Source organism: Pelmatolapia mariae, linkage group LG10_11, assembly GCF_036321145.2.
Source record: "Pelmatolapia mariae isolate MD_Pm_ZW linkage group LG10_11, Pm_UMD_F_2, whole genome shotgun sequence".
Classification (NCBI taxonomy): domain Eukaryota; kingdom Metazoa; phylum Chordata; class Actinopteri; order Cichliformes; family Cichlidae; genus Pelmatolapia; species Pelmatolapia mariae.
The window spans coordinates 52,440,629-52,463,332 of NC_086236.1; the positions used below are offsets into that span (position 1 = coordinate 52,440,629).

The 22,704-nt window shown below is 43.8% G+C and overlaps 1 protein-coding gene across 2 annotated transcripts in view; it reads left to right on the top strand.

Moving 5' to 3' along the window:
- The first annotated feature begins 436 nt into the window (after window positions 1-436).
- zfpm2a (zinc finger protein, FOG family member 2a) overlaps window positions 437-22,704 on the top strand; it is a 120,883-nt gene continuing 98,615 nt past the window's right edge. For both annotated transcript variants that reach the window (XM_063487774.1, XM_063487775.1), the window contains exon 1: window positions 437-817. In XM_063487774.1, the coding sequence (XP_063343844.1) occupies window positions 778-817 (40 nt within the window). In that variant the 5' untranslated portion in view covers window positions 437-777. The remainder of the gene's footprint in view (window positions 818-22,704) is intronic.

Sequence of the window (22,704 nt, forward strand, 5' to 3'; positions counted from 1 at the left end):
GTCTTTAAGATGACCAAAAAAAAATGTAAAAAAAAAAAAAGAAGGATAAAGGGCACTTAAATAAAGCTCGTGTAAAGCGGTAAGTAACAGAAATGTCCTCATTCAGATAAAGCGGTAAAAATTGTGTTTGCCTGAATCAAATGATTAGTGTTTTGCTTATATTTGAACCTGTAAATGCACACTGTGGAGGGGACCGGAGCCCCGCTTGTCTCCATCTCTGATTTTTATTTACCCCCTTAAAAAACAAAAAAAGAAAACAAAAAGCAGGGCGCTAATTAACGGTGACGCTAATTAATAAGGGGAAGTTAAAGTAATTGTGGATCAAGTGAAGTTCACGAAGCCGCGGCTACGGTACCCGGGGAGGAACAAACCTTATCTTCAAACAAAAGCGCGAACACGCTTTCACCTCCCCAGTCAGTCCGTGCGGATCGCGGCGAAGCGCAGCCTCATCACGGAGAACGGTGCTGAGAAAGAGAGAGAGCGAGAGAGAGGGGAGCGAGAGAGAGAGGGAGGGTGTGTGTGTGTGTGAGAGAGAGAGAGAGAGAGAGAGAAAGCCAGAGCCAGAGAGACGAGAAAGATAAAGGAAAGACAGACGGAACGATAGACTTGTGCGTAAAAAGTACTGGTGCCCCCCTTCTGCTTCTTCTTCTTCTTTTTTTCTTTCTAAATTTCCATCAGACAAAAAGAAAAAAAATCCAAACCGGCTGCTTGGATGAACCAAAACCTATCGATCTGTCAGCACTACACCTGGATTCACTGACCAGCCGCACAGCAGGCATGTCCCGAAGGAAGCAGAGCAACCCCAGGCAGATCAAACGTAAGTTTCTTTTTATTTCCTTCCCTCTCTCCGGTGTGCTGCAGCCGCCACGGCGCGTCTCCGGGCTTATTAGACTTCGCAGAATATCGCTGTGATAGTGACCACACTGGAGCTGATTCAGCAGCGCTCAACTATCGACACCCATGTGTTGCCTTGTCACGGTCCATACGCTCCGGTCTCCCTCCGCTGTGTGTTTTTTTTTTATTGTTAGTTTTTTTCAGAGGAGATGATTTCCAATCCCAATCCAACGGTTTGCTTCTCGCCGAAAAGTTTCAGCGCTTGCAAAGCAAAGTTGTAGAAAAATTGAGTTAACTGCTTGATGTTATTGCATCCCGTTATTCAGCCCCCTACTCAAAAAATATGTGTGCATCACTTTGGCTAAATGTTGAGACTCTCCTAAGCTTTAGTAATTCTAAATTATAGGCCAGAAAGAATGAAGGTGCACCACCAGACTGGTGTAAAAGGCCAAATGCCTTTGAATTGCATTACTAATATATATATATATATATTTTTTAAACAAAGTTTCCTTCATATTCATATACAATCTTCATATTTAAAAAATATGTGCGTGTGTCACACGCATTTATTTGCAGGTGTGTGTAAATAAATTGTCAGACTTGAAGATATCATTCAGCAGTATTGATCAGTGTGCATTGTGGCAGTGCTGCAAAAGAGCAACTTTCTGTTTTAACCAAACTGAACTGTTTTCTTTGCTCTGAGGAAAGTGTGCTACGTGCACACATTTCAGCCTTTGATGAAATTGTGTACAGCTTTTATTTGTGTTTGCATTTACCTGGGGGGATTTTAATAGCGCTGTGGAACTTCATGGTCTGCATGAATTGTGAAAAGTGTGCCATATTTACAGTGTGTAATTTTAGCTATTTAAGATATTTTTAATTAAGAGTTTTCTTTTATATATTTTCAGAATTTTTTAAATGATTTTAAAGCGCCTGAAATCATCCATTTATACACACACACACACACACACACACACACACACACACACACACACACACATAGGCGGGTACATGGACTTAAACACATGTTCACCTGTGAAATACAGTGGTGTGTGTGTGTGTGTTCAATTTCTCCAGTGTATGCTGCTGCTGAAATGGCAGCAGACTACATGCTGTAGTTTGTAACATGGAAGTAGGATACTGTTTTGTCGACGGTTAGACTATAAGAAACAATGGTTGTGTGCCCATATGTAAGTGTGTGTGTGTGTGTGTGTGTGTGTGTGTGTGTGTGTGTGTGTGTGTGTGTGTGTGTGTGTGTGTGAAAGACAGAGAGACAGAGCTCATATGCATGAATTCATGAGGGCATGTGCCTGTTGGTATACACGAGCGTTTTCTGACATTTGTACAACACAGATTCAGCAACAGAAGAGATTTTGTGTCGTCTTGTTTTCTGTTGACCTTTTAAATATTTTTGGGTTAAATGCAAAAATAAATTAAAATATATATTAAAAAAATAGGCAAAGGGACCTGGGATTTATAAGCAACTCTAATTCTGGATTGTTCATTTAATTCCTGAACACTTACATTACATCAGTTAATGAAAAATCAACCAGTTTAACGTGTTAAATATTTCAGTTTGTACTTTAAAGTGTGTTCTTTTAATTGTTTTGACGTATGGACCTAGTTTCTCCTCTTTAAAGTTCAGAATACATCAGCCTCGCTATATCATTAACTTTCCATGGAAAATAAGCATTTTGCAGTGACATCATTTACATTTTCAAACTGTCTTCAACATCCCGGTGGTGGTGGTTGTGTTTTTGCCGGCATGCGCCACAAAATAAAAAATAAACATAAAAAAATTAACCAAAACCATTTCAAATCAACAAAGAGGCACGACAGCGTGTGACGTGACAGGCCCACTCAGTTTTTGGACCAATCCCATCGTGGCATCCGAATGTTTTTTTGTTGTCGAGCGAAGGAAGCCCAAACGCCAAGTGTGTTCCGCTTTCGTCACTGTGACCTGGCCTTTTTTTTCCTTTTCTTTTTTTTTGCGAATTAGTATGTCATGTGTAAGATCTTGTTAATATGGAGCCAGAGTGCAGGCGTATAATCAAGCTTTTGGTTTGAAAGCAGAAAAGGTCACGAGGAGCCTAGATCCTCTCTCCCACCGCGGGAACTCTGGGAAAAAAAAAGGCCGAGGAGGCACTGCACGGAAAGTCAGCACAGACAGTCATTCTAAAGGACAAAAAGGTTGTTGGGCGCAGTACCCCCCCTCCACACACACACACACACACACACACACACACACACACACACACACACACACACACACACACACCAACCACCTACCCACCCACCCCCTTCCTGCATACATTGGACTGTTATCTAAAATTGTGATTTATGCAGTATTTTAATATTTTGCTTATTCTTTCCCCTTGGGTGCTCTCTGAGCGGTGATAAAAAGGCGATGCTGAAAGAGCACCATTAATTTGCTCCGATGACTGGGGAGATAAGGCCAGATAATGGGAAAGATAAGCAGAGAAGATATACCATCAGAAACCCGATTATTACCATTAAAATTCCAGCCCAGCAATCTGCAGCTGGCTGATAATTCCTTCTCCGTTTCCACCACTTTGGATGATAAGGCAAAAAATAGTCACTCAGTGCTCCTTGATTAGGCTGCCTGGATATCCCGATAATACAGTGATAAATTATGTATTTTCTCCTCTTGTTTTTTTTCTCTGAAATGTTACATCTGATTTATATATATAACATATATATATATATATATTCCTCTTTCTGTATCCCCCTCCCCTTGTTGGCTTTCCAAGAAAGAGAAAAAAAAGGCCTCTATACTTTTATTGTAATAATAGTTTGATAGAAAGAGGAGATAGTGGTGGAGGTGTTTTGTGTGGGAGCACATATCAATGTTATCAGCTCATCTCCTGGGGCCAGCTGCTAGCTGCTGTTGTTTTTAGCCTTATCACCCCGTGCCAATATGCCAATAAATTGCCCGGATTGTTAGTCGTTCCGAGACGGGTCAGGAGAATATGACAGGAATGATGAAAATATCGCTGATGCTCTGCGGATTGCGATTAGCTGCTGTAATATGATGTGTGAATTCCACCAAGCTTCCTCTGTCCTCTCTTCTCCCTCCCTCCTTTTCCCTCCATGTCTTCCTCCTCCTCCTCCTCTCCAACATCCCCCAACCCTCACACCCCCCCCCCCCCCCCACTCCCCCCACCTTCAGCTCTCCCCGGCTGCCGGTGGTGTCCATACCTCTATTCGTAGTGAGAGGAGAAACATTTTGATGCTTAATAGGAAGGAAAGATATGAAGAGGCTGAATTGAAACCAGGCCCCCTCAGAGTAATTTTTCTGTAAAATTGCCCCCCAAAGTTTCACGGCGTTAAAGAGGAATCTGGATGATGTAGGGAGCGTGCCTCCAACCACTGTTTATGGGAACATATTGAAGCACCCTCTGAGGCCACGCGCGGACATCTAATGTCAAATGTGCTTATTAAACTGACTTAGTGTTCTCCCCTTTTACTGCTGTCTTCCTCTGTATGGACCATCTGAGAATTCATGTTGCCTTCCCTATGTGCTCTTTTGCTCAGCACACGACCAGAATGAAGCACCGTACTGTAGTGATTACTGTAAGCTTGTATAGCACCTGAGTGGCAAGTGCACAAGTCCCCAGAGCTTATCACTATGTTATACTGTCATGATGCTTAATCTACTCATGCGATAGTAATCTTACACCCATAAAGCTGCACTCTGCAATAATGGTTGTAATATATTTTTCTTTTTTCCTCTTTTGTTTTTTTTTTTACCCATAATTCCTCATGGATAAAGTTGGAATAGGGATTAGTGATGCAGTGCTACATATTGCTCTCCTGGCCTATTTTCTTCCATGCATTGTCTTACTGATATAGCGTATTTGTCATTTTTCTGAGCTCTGAGACGAAACATATTTCATTTACCCGCTTGTGTGCAATTTGGTTGCAATTGTTCCTGACCTTTAACTTACTGCAAATCCAACACACTCTGCACAGAGCTTTTGGAGTACTCCTAACAAAACGCCTGCTTTTCTCAGCTAGTCGGCTTGAAACTGAACCACAGGTTCTCTGCTAGAGCTAGCAGTCTGCTTTTTATCACAGAAAGCATTTTTTTCCCATCTCTGCTCTACAGTTAATCTCTCCAACTCCTTAGCATAAGGCCACTTTATGTAACGTCAGCATGCTGTTTATCATATCAGGTGACATTTCTATCTTTGAGGGGCATTTATCAGAGGCAGATTACACTAGTAAGGGATAAGGGGAGTGTTTACTGAATTGTCTGCCAACATCCTGTATCTGGATTTATGCGTATGTGTGTATGTTTGCTTGTGTATACATCGGTGCATGTACAGTATGCTTGACGAGCATGTGGTTATGCGCTCTAGCAGAAGGATCGGAGCTGTTAGCTTGATGTATTTGGGTTGGTTTTTTTCTGTCTCTCTCTCGCACTAGTACAGACTCCTCATCCATATTTCCCACGACTGAGCTCAGCTTTGCTTTCTTGTATATGGAAAGCTGTGGAAGTTGTAGTATACGCTGCGTTTTCACCCTTGGCCCGCAAACGCTGGCAGCTCTAGCAGTCAGATGTTTTGGGGGTGTAAAAATCAAAAAATGTTTGCATGCCAGCCTCCCTGTATATTTAAGGGTCTCCCTTTCATTGGGTGACAATCACGGCGTGTCTCTCGTGTTTCTCTTGTTGATTTCTGTCAGAAGAAGAATGGTTGTTGAATGCCAACTTTCCCTCAAACATCTGTTCCCTGCCAATAACAGCTTGCGCCGTTGCCTCGTCTTAGCTGAAGGATCCCCAATTGCCTCCTCACTTTTGACACAAAACAACAATGCAGATGAATGTCATCTCCTTTTAATGCTTTTTTTTCTCTCTCCCCGCACTCATTGTCTCTAAAGTAAAATTGCTTCTTGTAGCTTGAGAAAGTCTTTGTGCTCACAGCACTGCTGTTGCTGCTTATGCTACGGCTACAGGGAGAGGAACGCGTAGCAGCTTCCTTTATGTTGAAAGCATTGCCCTGTGATGTGTCGGATGAGCCGGGGCTGGCAGCCGATGGACTGCCGGTGCCTAATCCTGCCGTCTCTGTGGCTGTAGCCCGCGGTGCCTGGACAGCAGTGTGAAATGTGGGCAGGGTTGCTGCGAAGGTGGAGGTCACTTCCTCACACAGTTTCCTCTTTATCTTCCTCTTTCCTGAATTCCACTGCTATTATTCCAATAAGCGCTGGTTCAAACTGTCACCATTGTGTTTTTATCCAGGCACACTGGATAAAAACCTGATGTGAGCGAGACGTTAATTTTAGAAATGTCCAGATCGGAACCACGTTGCACTAACGCTCCTGCTGTTCTTGGATTTCCTTTTTTTCTTTTAATTTCACATTTCACTCCTTAACCGTGTTGCTCTCCGGTTATTTAGATTTTATATCAATGATGCCCACTGAGCCCTCGGGTAACAATTGACTTTCAGCCTGCTTTAAGTTAATAGCCTTGTCTCTACCTTGTAGGGATCAATATTGGTATTAATTAATCACCATTATCAAGAGCAGGATCTAGTTCCATTTGTTGTTACATCAGCAAAATATCAATAGAGAAAGTGGACTCCCTGATCGTCATGGCAACTTCATCTCTTAGGTCAAAGAGAGTTTATCTTATCTTGCTGCTGAGAGTGGCAAACTGCTCAGGAATCTAGTTTAGACTCAAAGATCATCGATTTAAGCTTCTTTTTTTTTTTTTCCCTTTTCACCCCCGCCTTTTTGTTTCAGGAGAGAGGGTGGTGAAAAAAACCCAACAACAACAAGAGAAAGGCACCATTCTAATCACAACAGAGATGTAAGATTTAAATATTGATGTCCAAAGGCCATTACAGCAAAGAGGGCCTCTGGTCTCGCTGTTGTTCAAGTACGTCCTTTTAAGACCCAGACAAAGCTTTGATTATCAGAGGTGTCACCGTGGAGTATGTCTGTATAGCTGACAGTGTGGGACTGCAGCGGAGATCAGTTTCCTGCAGCCACGACCGCAGAATGCTAACAGATCTCACTCCACATCCTGGTGTTTCTACAGGCCACAGCATACAGTGTATTTTGTGTATTTTGGGGAAATTGCTGTATGTGAGGCTCATTATATTGCAATAATGTAAAGCTGTATTAGTGAAGCGGTGTTGATGACTGATTTAGTCTTAAGAGCATTTGTTCAGATAAAATATGAATGTTCTCAAAATTTTCTCAAATGTGAATAGTTTCAGACTTTCTCTGTCATGTGAATAATTTTTGATTTTAGATTGTTGGTGCAGCCAAAACAGGACTTATGAGGATGTAAATGTGTACTTCTTGTGACTGCCATTTTCTTCTGTTTCCACTGGAAAGACTGAGATTTATCAGTTATATAGATTAGGCCATAACCAGTAGAGGAAGAAGTATTTTAATCTTTGAAGAAGCAATATTTTCAGGAATTGTTCTACATGGCTGTTCCATACTTTATGTTTTACTCATGGATCCTTGTGTAAGAATGTTTTTACTATCTGTCAGACGGGGAGGGTGGAACTTTTTTTTTCCTTTTTTTAAGTATGTGATGCTTTAATGTTGCCTACATTATAAGACACATTGTAACACGTGTTTTGGATGTAATGCGGATAGTAACGAGTAACTGAGTCAGCTGGAGCTGGTCTGAGGATCTTACCTGAAATCTGCAATATTTTATCTTGGTTCATATTTTTCCAGTAAGGACCTTAACATTATTTTTAACCTGCAGTGAAGTACGAGCCTGGTTAGACATTGCAGTGTACATACAGACTGCGGAGACTTGAGTGGCCTTGTTCGTATAGGAAGTTAGGTCTGGCTTGAGCTATTTAGGTAGCGACAGCTTGGGTGCTTGGATGTACCTCATCATGCTGCAAAATGCTCCTCAGGGTTGGAGCAGAGAGCAGGGGCACTGTCTGCTTCTTGCTTTTTTTTTCTTCCTCTTTTTTTGCCTCCGGGACACAATTGCCTCATTTAACATTCCCCATTTGGCCCCAGCCAAGAGGGGAAATAGCCAGGGTGAGTAAGAGAGGCCGCCACACATCATAAATTCTTCTTTCATTTAACTTGCACGGTCCCTTTTCACCTTGGTGATGCACATGGATCAGGAATGAAGATATTGCTCAATTAAGGGGATTTCCGAGGTTGCTTCTGAGGTATCGCAGTTATTTTTGCGCCGTGCCGAGGTTTTGACGTACCATTGATATGGATATTGGGTTCGTCACATTCATGTGATGCTTTGACATCTCCAGAGCTGGAAGAGATCAACTCTGCCACAGCAGCAGGAACTTGCCTTCTTGCCACATGCGAGAAATAAAGTCCAAGGGTGGAAACCTGTCAGTCTTCAATTCCGGGCACATAAATAACTTTTATGTGTCTATTAAGATTCTTTTTGTTTGTTTCAATTTAATTAGCTACAGCGAATCAAAACATTTTCATGGAATATGTCAAAATTGATAGCAGGGTTTTTGACTGAATCTTGGATGAGGGAAGGGAAAGAGAGTGCGCTTGGAAATGTGACTCACTCTTTTTTTGCAGCAGGCATTGTCACAGCATGTCGTCAGCAATATACAGTAAAATTATTAGCCAAAGCTGTGAGTTTGACTTGCCATTATGTAACAAATAAATTCTTTCAGGAAATAAAACATAAATGAATGGTGATTTAATTAAAACAAAAAGGGGGTAAAAAGAATTAAACAAAGAGAAAGAGAAAAGAGAGCGCATAATGAAAGGGGATGATTTGGTGAACACCATTTCCAGAGAAGGATAGTAGCTGGCACACCAGAAAGTGACGCCCTAATAGCTGTTCAGTCTAAATCTCTAGCTTGGCAGGAATTACCGGGGATGTGTTGGGAAAAGAAGCGAAGGAGGGGGGTTAGTGCGATGCAGAACTTTGCATCGGGTTGAAATGCACCAGGCTCTATAGTTAAGGGATAGGTGGCAACAGGGGATTAAGTAACAAGCTTTTCAGTTCAATTTGTACATCAGCATTTTCCCCCAGACGGACGGCACAAGACGCGCAGCATCTTAAGGGTTCGGTGGAAAATCGCTAATGACAAAGCTTTGTAAATAGATAAACAATTTGTGTCAAATATGCTGAAAATATAAAGCAAACTTCAAAACATGTTAATACTTTAAAGAGGCTGTGTTTTGATTTGCACCATCGCAAAGCTGGTTAAAGCTGTTGACAGCGCAGCTTACACATCATGTGATCAGAGGGCCGCATCTGCCGGCGTGTGATTAGCGGGGAGCGCCGCAGCAGAAGCAGGCAGGACGGGGCGATACGCTGCGGCTGGAGCAGGTTGATGACGATCGATCGCGTTTTACTGTAAAATCAGTTTTAAGAGCGAGGCTGCGCGACACCGGCCAGTGACGGAAGGGACGCCACGCCGCAAAGTGCGCGTCTCTTATTATCTCCAAAGCGGGCTTTGTGAAAGTGACAGAGTAAACACCCAGAGAGAAATGCAGCCGCTATTATTTCACAATCAGCCAATTTTCTTTTTCTGTGTATTTCAAAGAGCGCTTATCTAGTAATTACTAAAAACTGTTGACACTGAGCAAGTGCTGTAGCCAACTCAAATGCCTTTTTTGTCTTATGATATCAGATTGGATTTTTATCTCGGGTTCACACAATCACGCATCCCTGAAAACCAAAGATAACTGCCTCAAACTCCTTATTTCCAGCATGAGTGTCGAATTAAGAGGCTCATTTTGAAAAGCTACAATCATTACATCCTGTGTTCATTTCTGTGGCGATAATATTTTTTTTTCCCTCCTTGCTTCTGGGATGTGTCTGTGAATCTCTGAGACATACATTTGACCATAATCAAGTTTTTTTTTAAGCTTCAGAAACGGGATAACAACTGGGTCAGATGATAAGCTCCAGCAAAACAGGGGAGGGGAAAAAAAAATCCTCCTGTGATAGACGAGGAGAAAATCTGATTGATTGATGTCTGCTGGCTTTGCCACCATCACAAGCCAGTTGACAGTTAGTTTTGGGATCAGATGATTTCACTCTTAAGATTGGGGTTGAGGGGAAGCTAGGCAAATATGAAGGACACAAAGGTCAATGGCTTCTCTCCTCCTCTCTGTATCTATCTCTCCCTTGCAATAGCTTGCTTTGACAAACTGTAATATGTTGCTAAGCTTTGTGGCAGCAGGACACATGGTCGTAGTTTGTACAGTAATATCCTATTGCCAGTAATCTCACAAGGAATGATTGAAAGTGCTGGAGGAATCTGGTACTAGCAGAGACCCGTTGACATCATCAACTGCTGTGGACTGGCACATGCCTCCTGACTTGTTTGAACTGAATTTTTCCATGGGATTGAATAAGTTAAACAACAGCTTTGACTTGAAGTGAATCTGTTATTGTAAGCGGGATCTGATAAGGCGCGACCATATTACCAGTTTGTATAGCAAAGAGGCCAAAAATGGAATCGCCGGCGAGTGTTCTTCTTTGTGGTTTCGGGGGGAAAAAAAGGCGAACATGGAACGGTGACAAAGGATGATTGGATGCATATTGTAAATAAACACCCAAGTCTTTCACTACCCCCCTCCCAAACCAACCCCCTACCCCAACCTCATTCTCAGATGCTCTCTAAAGATGTTCCATACAATATTTCATCTGCTCTTGCTGTTTAGATCACATATCACTTGGGTTGCTCTGGAGTTGACCCCTTTGCGGCAAAAGAACAGTAACACTTGGATCAGATTTAACCAAAACAAACCCAGAATAGGCCGTAATATCGCCAGTGTTTGTCATCTTCTTCCTTTTAGCCATTGTTACCGAGCTGAAATTTAATAAGGCAGGAGTTGGGAGCCCTCGGTGATGTCTGTGATATTTAATAGGAGGCCTCAGTTCCTGCGAGGGCCCTTCTTTAATAGTCATAACAGACATGTCCATTAGCTTTGTGTGGGTCTGCTTTCAAGATCAAGGTCTCACTTGTAATGAAGTGGCTATGCAAATGCAACTCAAATTCTACTATTGTGAATCACTTGTTTTAATCAAGTTTTCACTGAAAGAAAAGCGGGGCCCATTCAGAGCCACTAACCAAACAATAAAAAAAGGATAATCCGAAGACAATTCCCATCCAAATGGAACCGGACATCATTTAGGGGAAGAGACAACAACTCTTTGTTTGTTTGAAGTGGTTGATATGACAACCTTCTTGTCAAAGACTCAGGGTGAATAAAAGGGATTTGTAATTACCATAATTATCTCTTATATGTTTTCACCTAATGATGTCCATTAAATGGCTGAGGCTTCATTTAGAGGCTGCCTTGCTGTAGGTTGGCATAGACTCATAATACAGCATGTTACATTTCACAGCGCACGAGTAATGAACTTCTTTCATCGCAGATGTTTATCGTGCAGTGCTTCTGGGGCGAAAAGCCAATATACTTCAGCTTTTTGTTACAGTTGGATTATAACAATTCTCATAGTTCCCACTTATCTTTCAAATTTTCTCTACATGTGATATCAACCCAATTGGCTTCATGTCTAAACAGGATGGCTCTCTAATCTAGACCGCTGTTCGTTTCATGTAAAACATCTCATTTTGTGGCTTAGGCTGGTGGCTGTCTTATCGTTACATAATTCGCTGCCCTCTCCGTGATTCTTCTTTGTGGCAATTTATTTAAATTCCCCCATGTTTATATATTTCCTGTCTCTTTTCATTCCGAATGATTGCCTTTCATAAGCTCAAAGGCTCATCTTCAAGACATTTGGTAACTTTACAGATATGAATTCACAGTAGGGAGAAAGAAGGGGTGGGGTGGGGGGCTATTTTGATGGAGAGCAGAAGAAGAGGGAGGAGTGTTAGTGCATGTCCGTCTCTGTCTCGAGGCCTGAATCCAGAGGTTGAACTAACTCTGATCTGCAGTACAGATATAGCGCTCTTAACCGTGCACACCTCAGCAGGTACAGTGTTTGAGAGACCATGGCGGAATACGTGTGTGCTGTTCTGCTCCGGCACTAAGGCCCCTCAGTCCTGCATGTGGCTCCGCTCCTGTGGTTGCTTTGGTCTTTGTCTGCCACCTATCAGCATATCAGCAGTGTCTCTGAAGCCCAGTTGTATAATGCACCATTTATGGCTTTGTGGAGGGAGATGGCGGTCGGGCGGCGGAATAGCTCCAGGCCTTCCCTTCAGTGAGTGGATTAACGGCGGCCTGCTTTAGCGCACTCTACCGCGGTGTGAAATCGGCCCCGCTTCGCCGCCGCCGCCGAGGCTCTCTCTCTCTCTCACTTTCTCTTTTCTCCCTCTCTGTTTCCTCACCTCCATGCAAAGCCTCTCCCAGCCATCTGTGAAATGTGGAAACTCTGTGTCTAAGTTGAGTTCAGATCCCATCCCCTCCGTCAAGCTGAGGCCAGGAAGCAAATGGGCAGGCAGTCGGCGGAGGGGGTTTTGTGGGTGGGCGGGTGGGTTTGGTGGGGATGAGTAGGAGGAGGAGGCTGGTGGTGGTGGTGGTGCTGGGGGGGGGGATCAGCTCACTGATGTCGTGCCGCGTGTGCAGGAACCCTGCCTGTTCTCCGCGGGCGAGTTGGAGGAGGGTCCAGGCCTGGGTGCCGGCCGAGAGATCTCTGGTTCCTGCTTGCAGGTCCAAATCCCCCCTCTGTGTGTGTCTGTGTGGAGGCGAGGCGGTGGCACAGCTCCCCTGAGCCCCTGCCCAGTCCTTTGAAGATAAGATGGTGATACAGAGTCCCTTTCGGTACGTCGCTAACCGATGGTCTTTGTGCGACACACATGCCTCTCTCCGTCGGAGCCTGCAGCTAAAACACCTATGGTCTTTACTGAAACGAATTGGCCGCATGGCCTCGGGTCAAATTAGATTATGAATGGCTGACAGAATCCTAGATCATATGTTTAGGATATTCCATTTTTTTCCACCATTTTCATGCTGATAAGGTACAGTTCTGCTGTGGCTGATATTGTATTTCTATTTGATTTCCCTCCACTGAGAAGAATCACTTTCAGAATTCTCCCCATACTCTCTGCCGCTGACTTAATTTTTTTTTTTTTTTTTTTCAGTTTTCCATGGCAACTAGTTGTCATCTTAACTCTGCTGATTTCTCTGCTATCTGGTGCTGTATTGCTCTTGATCATGACAGTTTTTTAAACATGCTTCTCCTCTGCATTTATAACCACATTTTGTGGCACTCACAGGCCAATTCTCCCACTTCTGGCTCTCAGCACCAGCTTTTCACAAGAGCGCCCATCATAATCAGGCTTTTGAATTATGAACTCAATATTCCCTTTACTCCTTTTTTTCCTCTATCCTGTGACTTTGGGGTTCAGATCTGTGCATAATGTCTTATGATTGCATGGCATTATGGTGGTTTTGGAAAGCCGAGCGGAGGTCCAGCCACGCATCATCTTTCCATAGACAATGTGGATCTCTGTGTTTCTCTGAGCTCATCAGTGATGGGGCGTTGATTGCTTTTTGATACCCCTCCAATGTGGATGAGGTCCTGCATACATCAGCTAATTAGAATGTACTTACAGTGTGTGTGCTTTTTGTGTGACAGACCCCCACAATTGTCATCAGATCCTCAGCCCAAGTGCTCTAACCACACTCGATGAAGCCTTTATCAAATTCAAAAGAAAAGCTATACAGTGCAGGGCTGGGGCTTGGGCATGTGGGGGTGAGGGTTGTGTGCACGCGTGTGTGTGTGTGTGTCTGTGGGTTTTCATGTCAGGGAAAAACAAAACAGTAAAAATGAAAAGAGACTGCACAATGACAGGAGTTATTGCAGTAAATTCGACTTTAAAAGCCTCTTTATATACAGCAAGTACAAGGAAAATCTAATGACAGCTGCTGCGTGTAAGCTATAAAAAGATGAGTATGTAAGAGAAGAAACCTCCCTCCTACTGTTCCAGTCCAAGTCGAACATACTGGAGTTAACTTCATCTCACTGTAGTTATTGATGGCCGCTTTGCTAGAAGCCCTAAATGGATGGCACAGCAGTAGGAGGGAAGTTGCAGCAGCTAATTAGGCTGCACAAATTAGTGAGTGGTATCATTCTGTGCACCTTGATGATATTAGAGTTTTTACAGTGAGGGACCGGGGGAAAGTTTTGCCGTCGCCTCACTGGCTTTTTGGGCTGCAGGGTTGTTTTTTTTTTGCAAGACCGTATTAGTCAGGCGCCAACAACACCTAGTTTACCCGCTCTCTCTGCCTCACACACTCACAGACTCTCCAGCTAGTCTCACCAAATGCTTTAGCCCATGCTATGATCTGAAGGTGCTGGGGCGTCGCTATATATTTCATAAAGGCATTCTATTACACCCCCATGGCTCGTGGGGAATGGTACACTGTGGTCTAGTCCCCAGGCAGCTGAGAATAAAGTGTAGGACGTGGCACTGGAACAGAAATCTAACTGCTGTTTCTTCAGGTAATCTTGACTTGGATCTTAATTCCAATAAAGTGTTATTTTTTTTTCACAGCATAAGCCAGATCCAAGCAAGAACACTCCACTCGGTATTTCTTGCGGTTACACTTTATTGAATATCATTTCAGATAAGAGGTGTAATCCTTTGGGGCGAAGTGATGTATATTGACCAGCTCAATGATAGCGATACAGTGCATGTCTCCGATGTAAAAGTGGTAAATAACGATTTGTGTCATCGGCTCAATCATATGTGGAGGAATATTGAAAACTCTCCTTATTTTTGTCAGTTTCCAACTTTGCCTGAATATTTCAAGAAATGTAGAAAGCTATGGTGGGTAGGTGCTGCAGTGGTGCAGAGATTTGCTCAGTTATGTTGTCTGCTGACAAGGTGGTAGAAGAATTCACATTTTACAGAAATCCATTATAAAGCTAGTTTTCAGAAACTTTTCTGTTCAGTTCAATTTAACTCAATTTTATATATATAGCACAAAATCATAACAGCAGTCGCTTCATATTGTAATGCAAAGCCCCTACAGTAATACAGAGAAAACCCCAGCATGTAGACAACCCTTTAAGCACTTGGTGACAGTGGGAAGGAAAAACTCAATTTTAACAAGAATAAACATCCCGCAGAACCAGGCTCAGGGAGGGACGGCCATCTGACATGACCAGAAAACATAACTTCATCAGAACTGCCTGCGTGTATTTTGACTTTACAGCATAAACAAACTGGATTCAGCTATAAGTCGATTATCCCCTTTTTTCCCTCCTATTAGGCCCTACATTGTTTACATACCGGTGGTGAAACAGCTTTAGACAACATAACTGCAGAAATCTTCCTTGTCAAATGAAAATGGGTCTAATTTTGCAGATTTTTTTTCAGACATCCTTAGAAAATAACTTAAAAATATGTTGAATTCCAAGATGGAAGAAGATACAGTGTATACTGTCTTGAATTGAAATGTAATCAGGAATAATAAAGCTGCTATTAGAAGTCAAACTCGAACAGAAAGTGGGGATTTTAAAAATCATTACACTGTGGTCTTATATCACCTTGAGCAGTACCACGTGAGCTGGATGTTGTGTTCATCAGCACAAACATATTGGGATGGCACAGTTTCTTTAACAGTGTGTCGCTGTGCTTATCAAGTAACTGGAGGTTTAAGTGTGATGCTATAGAGAGGAAGGCTGGCATGCTAATAATAGCCACTGCAGTCTGAGTAAAGGTTAGCTGTGTTCCACCACAGGAGATATTTGTTTTGGTACGAATTTTCAGAATTTTTATTTAATCATGTAACTGGTTAAATTTAGTAATTTCAATGCAAAGAAGTGACTTTATTTGTGTTTGTAGAGAGCTGCTGTTACAATAATTATTAGCTTTGGCTGCCAGCCGCCAACATCAGGAGAAGCCCATTGTCTTGCTGCGAAGTGTGCTGGAGTTCAAGCAGTGAGCCAGGTCACTCGGGTCAATACCACACTGCTACAGTCTCACCTCTCAGAGTGACTGGGTTTCTTCCATCAGCAGAGAGCAGCCCTCGTTGCTCCCACACGGTTCATTTCATCAGGGTCTCTTTTATCTTGACTGCCCAGGCCCGTGACCCCTGAGCACTGATAGTCCAATAACAGTGCAAGAGAGCATCACCGGGGCATTGTGGAGACTCAAACAGAACTTAACTGGGTTAAGTTTTCTCTCCCATTAAATTTAGTGTGTGTTGTGTTTGCATGTGCGTGTGTGCGTGCTGGTGCATTGATTTGCTGACCTGCATGTGTCTCTTGAACTGTCTGAGAAAAGTTCAGTTTGAAAACGTCAAACAGAGTTTACTGGAAGGGAACATGAATGGTGACAGATTTAGCATGAAATATGTATCATGAATGAAATGCAAATTTATATTTGAAGCTTTTTAAGGAAAAAAAACCATATAGAATATGCCAAAAGCTGCGGTGGAGCTAACACATCTAATTCTAAAACAGAAGAAAGAAAGGGCCGGCCGTTAACGCTCAGAACTGTTCAATTTCGTGAGCCCGCAGAGAGGGCCGTGTTTACTTTTCTTCGCACAGAAGAAGAGAAATGAATGCTCTGGGTTGCCTGTAAAGACAAACATGAAAGGAATCACCAAGAGTTCTTTAGGCCCTTTCTCTTGTGTTGTGTGTAATGCAGCTTCTTTACTGCCTAGGTAGTCTCTGCCATCTGACTGCCGTTTGAAGTCAGCAGAAGTCGACAATATTTGCTTTTCAGCAATTCTCGCCCACTGTGTCTCTCTGTTGCTTTTGAAAGTGTGACCAGTGTGGAGTCTCTATCAGTTCACTTCTTGGAAGAAATGGCTCAAATTGGGCGTTTGGTTCGCTGGTGGATTGATGATGAGGTCCTTGCATATGAAGGGCTCATTGTTGTGCTGGGGGAGAATGTGATGGACAGCTACAGGTGATGGTGGTGGAGCAGGGGGAGGAGGAGGAGGAGACGGGCAGTGAAAGGGGTGGGGGGGGAGTTGGATGGTGCAGGGAAGCCAGACTGGGCTATTAGGGAGTGGCAGATAGCCTCAGCTCAGACCTGCTGGGGTGTGATCTCACCAAAGAAACCAGAATGGGCCAATCTCTGTCATAACTCTCAACCACCAGAGAAAAGAAAGTTAGAGAGACTGAGCAGAGGGTTTGACAGATAGAGAAAAGAGGAAAGTCCAGACAGCGCCAGGAATGCAAACACGTTTGTGTTAAGAAGTCTTCTCCCCCCCTTTTTCTTTTTTTTTACCCTGGGCACAGCATCCATCCATGCATCCACTGTCTTCTGCTTATCCAGTTCAGGGTCCTCCTTTTTCCAATTTGATGAAGGAGGAAGAACATGTAACAAATAAAACATCTGACCAATCGTTTATTGACAGCTGTTAATAGTCAATCACTATGGAAGCACCAGCATCTGGTGCTCAATCTATGCTTCTTCTCCTGTGCTTCCCCTTAATCAAGCTCCCTCTATGCTCTGCCATTAAGCCGCAGAATTTAGAGCAGTTTATTTCCAGTACACTGTACATACTGTTTTCCTGCTTGAGAAATTACATCCTTTGTGGATTTGAAGCACAGAGTGCTATTTCTAATGGCATTATCCAGCGGTTGCGTCTATGAAAGCTGCTCCTTCTCTCCAGTGGAGGTGCGTGTGGGTGGGTTAGAGGGGGAGTCTGCGAGGCTGCTGAGACCCCCGGCGTTATCAGCACCAGATGCAGGTTGACTTCAGACTTTCAATGGAAGGTAAAGAGAGAGAGGAGGGAAATTAATGAGAGCCATAAAACTAGCAGGATAAATAATTAGCCAACTGGTCCTGAGATCCATCCCTTCATTTGCAGCTGCAAATAAATACCCACATGCAAAGTTTTGTGTGTGTGTGTGTGTGTGTGTGAGAACTGTAGCCTGATGCTGTTAGCTGTGGTTATATGCATGTTTGCTTTTTTAAGATCCAGATGTTGTCGATTTTTCTGCGTCCTCCCACCTTCATTTGTCACATGTGTCTGAGTGACAGGGTTCCTTCTGCCTTGCCACCAATAATTGGCTTGGACCAGTGGTTCCTCTAAATGTGTGAGGCACAGACAAACAAGCAAAAAAAAGGTCTATTCAGCTGTCATAGCATACTTCATAAATCATCTGGATGAGAGAGTGTCATATTCGTGTCCACTTTTTTTCTTGGGCTAATCAGAAGGACATAATGTTGCTTGTTTACTCAGGCCTGATGTTCCCTAGTTGAGCTTCTAAAAAAAAGAAGGAAGAGAGTGGGCTGTGAAACACTTTGCTTTGTGCAGATACTCAAAGCACATTTATGTCTAACAAGTGATGTCATCTGACTGAACTGATTGCTCCTTTGCTGTGTCCTCGTCAGGATCAAAGCTCATTTTTGCTGCATTAGAGGACACTTTGTGCCAGTGTGCTGTGTGCCGATCAGCAGTGTTTACATGCAGTTCACTCCCCGAGGATTTCGTATTATTGTTGTCACACTGTATGGAGCGCAGCCACTTGCATTGTTCTAATACACCAGCGGTAGATTTGAAAAGAGCTGAGCAATCACTGAAAGACTTACATTATCCTGCGGTCTTTGATCGCTTTTCCGTTTGTCTGTGCTAAGTAATCTTCCCCTCTAATCTCATTCACAGATATAAATAAACAAGTAATGCTCTAAATGAGAGAGAGCACACGAGTGAGCATCCAGAGGATTATGGTAATTTGTGGATAAACAGAGGTGGGGTTTTTTTTAAAGTGACTTTTCTTTATTAGAAAAGTTGCTTCTTTAAAGAAATAATCTGTTTTCAGCGCTGTAAACCCAGAGAAATCAATCAGTAAATTGTATTCTGCACGATGAAGCGATGATGTTTTCATTTACTTCTCAATAAGGTTTGCCTTCGTGAATGTCGAATTCCCCTGGGAATTATTTAGATGATGTCGATTTCCAAGTGTTTGCTCGCCACTGATTTAAAGTTCTACTGTAAATAAAAGCACTAAACAGCAAATACCTTCCAAATCAACGTGACCATATTGCAGATTGATTTTCGGACTTTGCTCTTTTTTTTCTTCTAATCTCTTCCAACTTGACATTTGGAAAGTCAGAAATCAATTATGTCTCCTTCCCAAATGAAAGGCGGAAAAAAAACTAGTATATGACTTTAAAGTCAGCCTAGCTCGCCTTTGACACGGCGCATTACAAAGGGAAAGGAAAATCACACTGCATACCTGATCCATAAAAAAAAGCCTTTGAAATGGATTGCTGGGTGGGATCCAGTCTGGCACAAGTCATGGCATTGATGGCACAGCCCCTGGGCGCGCGGATACTTGGCCCGGACAAGACGGTTGCTGGGACCATATCAGTGGGCACTGGCCCATCCTCTGGGAGCTCCTAAGCCATGCCGTCTGAAGAAGAACTGATGGGGTTGGCAGCACATATGGGCATGCTACGGGGTTTATTTCAGTCAAAAACAGCCCGATGTTATCGCCTTCAGTCACCAGTGCAGCGGTATCACCAAAGCTTACAGAAACGATGGGGCATCGCAAGAAATTAAAGAAAACCCATCCTGCTGGGGATTAACTTGAAAATAGAAACTTTTTCCCTTTGTTCCACCTGCACTGCTTTTAAATCTTAGGTGCTCAAATCTAATTGTGTGCCGCCATTTCCGCCCTACACGTTGTGTTCAGGTGACAATTTGTTCCAGCTAATTGGAAATGTTGCGTGGGCCCTGCCTGCGCCGAGCATCAGCCTATCATGAATGACACTGATGTGATAAACATGGATTCCACTGGCTGCTGCTGCTTTTCAAGCCAAGACAGGAAGTTGACAGCTGCAACAGTTTTCAGAAATAGTTAGTTGATAACCATCCACGGGGTAATGAAACTTCCACCTTTGATGAGAAGTTGAAACGAGACTGTTTCACTGTTGGCTTGGCAGAACATTAGACATGGCTGCGAGGCAGGCAGAGGCCGACAAGGGATCGAGCCGTTTTAATAGGGCTCATCCAGAGGTGACGAGAGCACTGCATGCACTGAACTGGAGGTGTGAGCCGGGGCTGCCAGTACATATCTTTTGTCTTTCATTATCTTTATTTCCTTATTATTTTAAATGGCCGGTGTGTGTGTGTGTGTGTGTGTGTGTGTTTTCTCTCCACTAGAAGCTTTTTTGATATCCATTTAGATTGGGGCTTCATTAAAAAACCTCAGACAATGGAGTGACTTCTAATTAAGAAGCGCCGCATCTGGCCCCTGGCACCCTATCCCGTTGTTCCATCTATTTTGCTGGGGAGAATTCATTTGTTTCTTAATTAAGAAAAACACCAATAGCGTGAAAAATCTGCTTATGGTACCTGAATCCTAATTAGTTAAATAGTGAGGGGAAGGGGAAAACACATTCCAGTAGCCCTAGAAATGAACTCAGAGCTGATAAAAATGAACTAACTAGCCTTGCATAAATCGAAGCTGGGGAGAAAGTGTACCATCATTATGGCTAAGACAATATGCAAACTATCTTCAAAGAAATCAAATTGCCGGAATGTTTTCATTTGCATGTATTAACCATTAACATAATGAGGAGAAGTGACATTGGACCCGGATTGTGTGTCTGTTCGGATTGATAACTCTGCTGCATCTGCAAATAGTCTCCTCTGCAAAATTATGCTAGCAGTCAAATCAGTGCTGAACTGTGGAGGGAGAGGGAGAGTGATGGAGAGAGAGAGAGACACACACGGATGGAGAGGGGGGAGAGACAGAAAGAGAGCAGGAGAGAGAGGAGAGTGGAGGCTTTTGCTTTTTTCGTTTTATCAGGGAGCTCAGTGCAAACCTGCTGCAGTGTTGAATCGGAGCCATCATCCTCTGACAGCTATCCTTAAACAGGAAGGTGCCGCGAGTCATTGTCTCTAAGGCTCTGCGGAAAGCTGCTCTGTGTGTGTTTTTGTGTGTGTGCGCGCGCGCGTGTGTGTGGGGAAGGTTTGGGTTGGGGGGTGGGGGCACAGAGGATGTGCCCATGTGGCTGCTAGCTAGAGACAGACCTCGAGTGGGCACACTTCACACTCCTCACCCCCACCTCCTCCCCCTACCCCAAAACTGTCTCATACATATCGGACACATGCACGCACACGCCTGCACACGGGGCTCGTGCATACACGTGTCACCCCCACCAACACCACCACCGCTATTTCCAAAACACACACACACACACATCTGAGTGCTTCCAGGATACCAAAGGCTCACTTATCTGTTCCACAAAGACTTACCATGTCCCACATTGGTGAGTTGTGCGGGCATCCGGCCAAAACCACTGTGCCCCCCCCCCCCCCCCCCCCCCCCCCCCCACCCTCCCTCCAACCTCCCCACTGCAGGCGTCATGCAAAACACTGAACTTGTCTTCAATATTCAAAATAATTTCTCCAACATGCTATTTCCCAGGATCAGCCTCTTAGGTCAAATTATTCAATTAAGTGTCTGTTTATTACTGATACCAAAGCTGGGTGGCGGTTCTACTTATCACCTTTTTTGCAGATTGGTGTTCTCGCAGAATACCACCATAAAGATTGCCTTGGCTGTAATTAAAATGGCACAGAGACAAATTTGGCGCAGGGCTAAAGACATGGGGAAATGAAGGAGGTAAGAGGGTGGGGAGGGGGCGGAATTGCAGGGGCTACGTTCTGTCATCCGGTTGGGAAAAAGTTGAGGATGTGCAAAGTAGCGAAATTGCCGTCGAGGGCACTACAGTATGCCACAAAGGAGCAGGTAGGAGAGAAGAAACGCAGCCTTGCTGTGGCGTTGTTGTCGCCGCCGTGCGATTGCGTAGAGGGAGCGGTCAGGGAACGAGGCTGCTCTTCAGAGGGTCTGACTGAAGCGAGCAAACAGGAGTCGGCGGTTGGTTTGTATGGCAGAGCTGATGCTGTTCAGACGTCCTAAACGCCAGCCGGGCTCGCATCCATCCACGGGCCTGTGTGTTTGATGAGCTATTGGCAGGCTGTGGGGACACGTGTTCCCTTGCCTCGTGGCAAACATACCTTTCACCGTCTTTGACTCCACCAGCCTGTGTGACTTCTCGGGGAAAAAAAATATGAAAGAAATCAAAGCGCCAATAAGCTGAGGGGTGTTAAGCCAGAGAGGAAGGGTGGGGGGGGGGGAGAAAAAAAGAAAAGAAAGACCTGAGCGACTTTGGATTTTGACAGAATCTTCATGTGCTCTCTGACAAAAATTTGCATTGTTATCGCAGATAACTGGCGATGTTTTTACTTGGTTGTACATTTTTGTGAAATATGTAAAACGTAAACCGAGCCTCTAACGATTCCCTTAATGACGCGGATCTCGCTTTTCTCCCCCGAATCGCGTCTTAGCGGGCTTCTCAGTGCAGAATGTCTGATATCTGAATATTAAAAGGGAGTTTCAAGCTCATCTGCAAATGTGATTTGCACATATCACACTTCTGCAGTCGTCAAGCTGCTTCATCGCCAAGCTTCTGAGCAAAGAAGGCTGGGGAGGGGAGGGACGAGGGGGGGAAAAAGAAAAAGAAAGATGCACATATGGGTTGCTATTGATGTATTCCATTTCTGACCTAATTTAAATCCCTGCCAACAAGCTCATATGCATACTGTACATTTGCTAAATTACAGAGTGTAAACCTTGCCTTCTCACGGAGACAGGTGTAAACATCGATGTTGTCATAATGCACCGGCAGTAAATATGATAATCACGCGATCCTGCAATAGAGCACAAAATAATTTGGACATCATTTTGATGCCTGAGGGGCCCAGGGGAATGGCCTCCAGAACGAAAGGTGGCCCATTGACATGCTATACACGCCAAGATATAATTATGGCTGCCTGTCTTTGTTCCTCCCAAGCTTCCTCTCAGAGCACTCGTAATTTGCTTGTGATATTTTGCTATTCTTTACGATTGAGTTATTCTCCGTGGACTCGAGTATTACACTGGTGTAAATGAAGATGCAAAGAACTCGCTCCCCTGCCAAATTC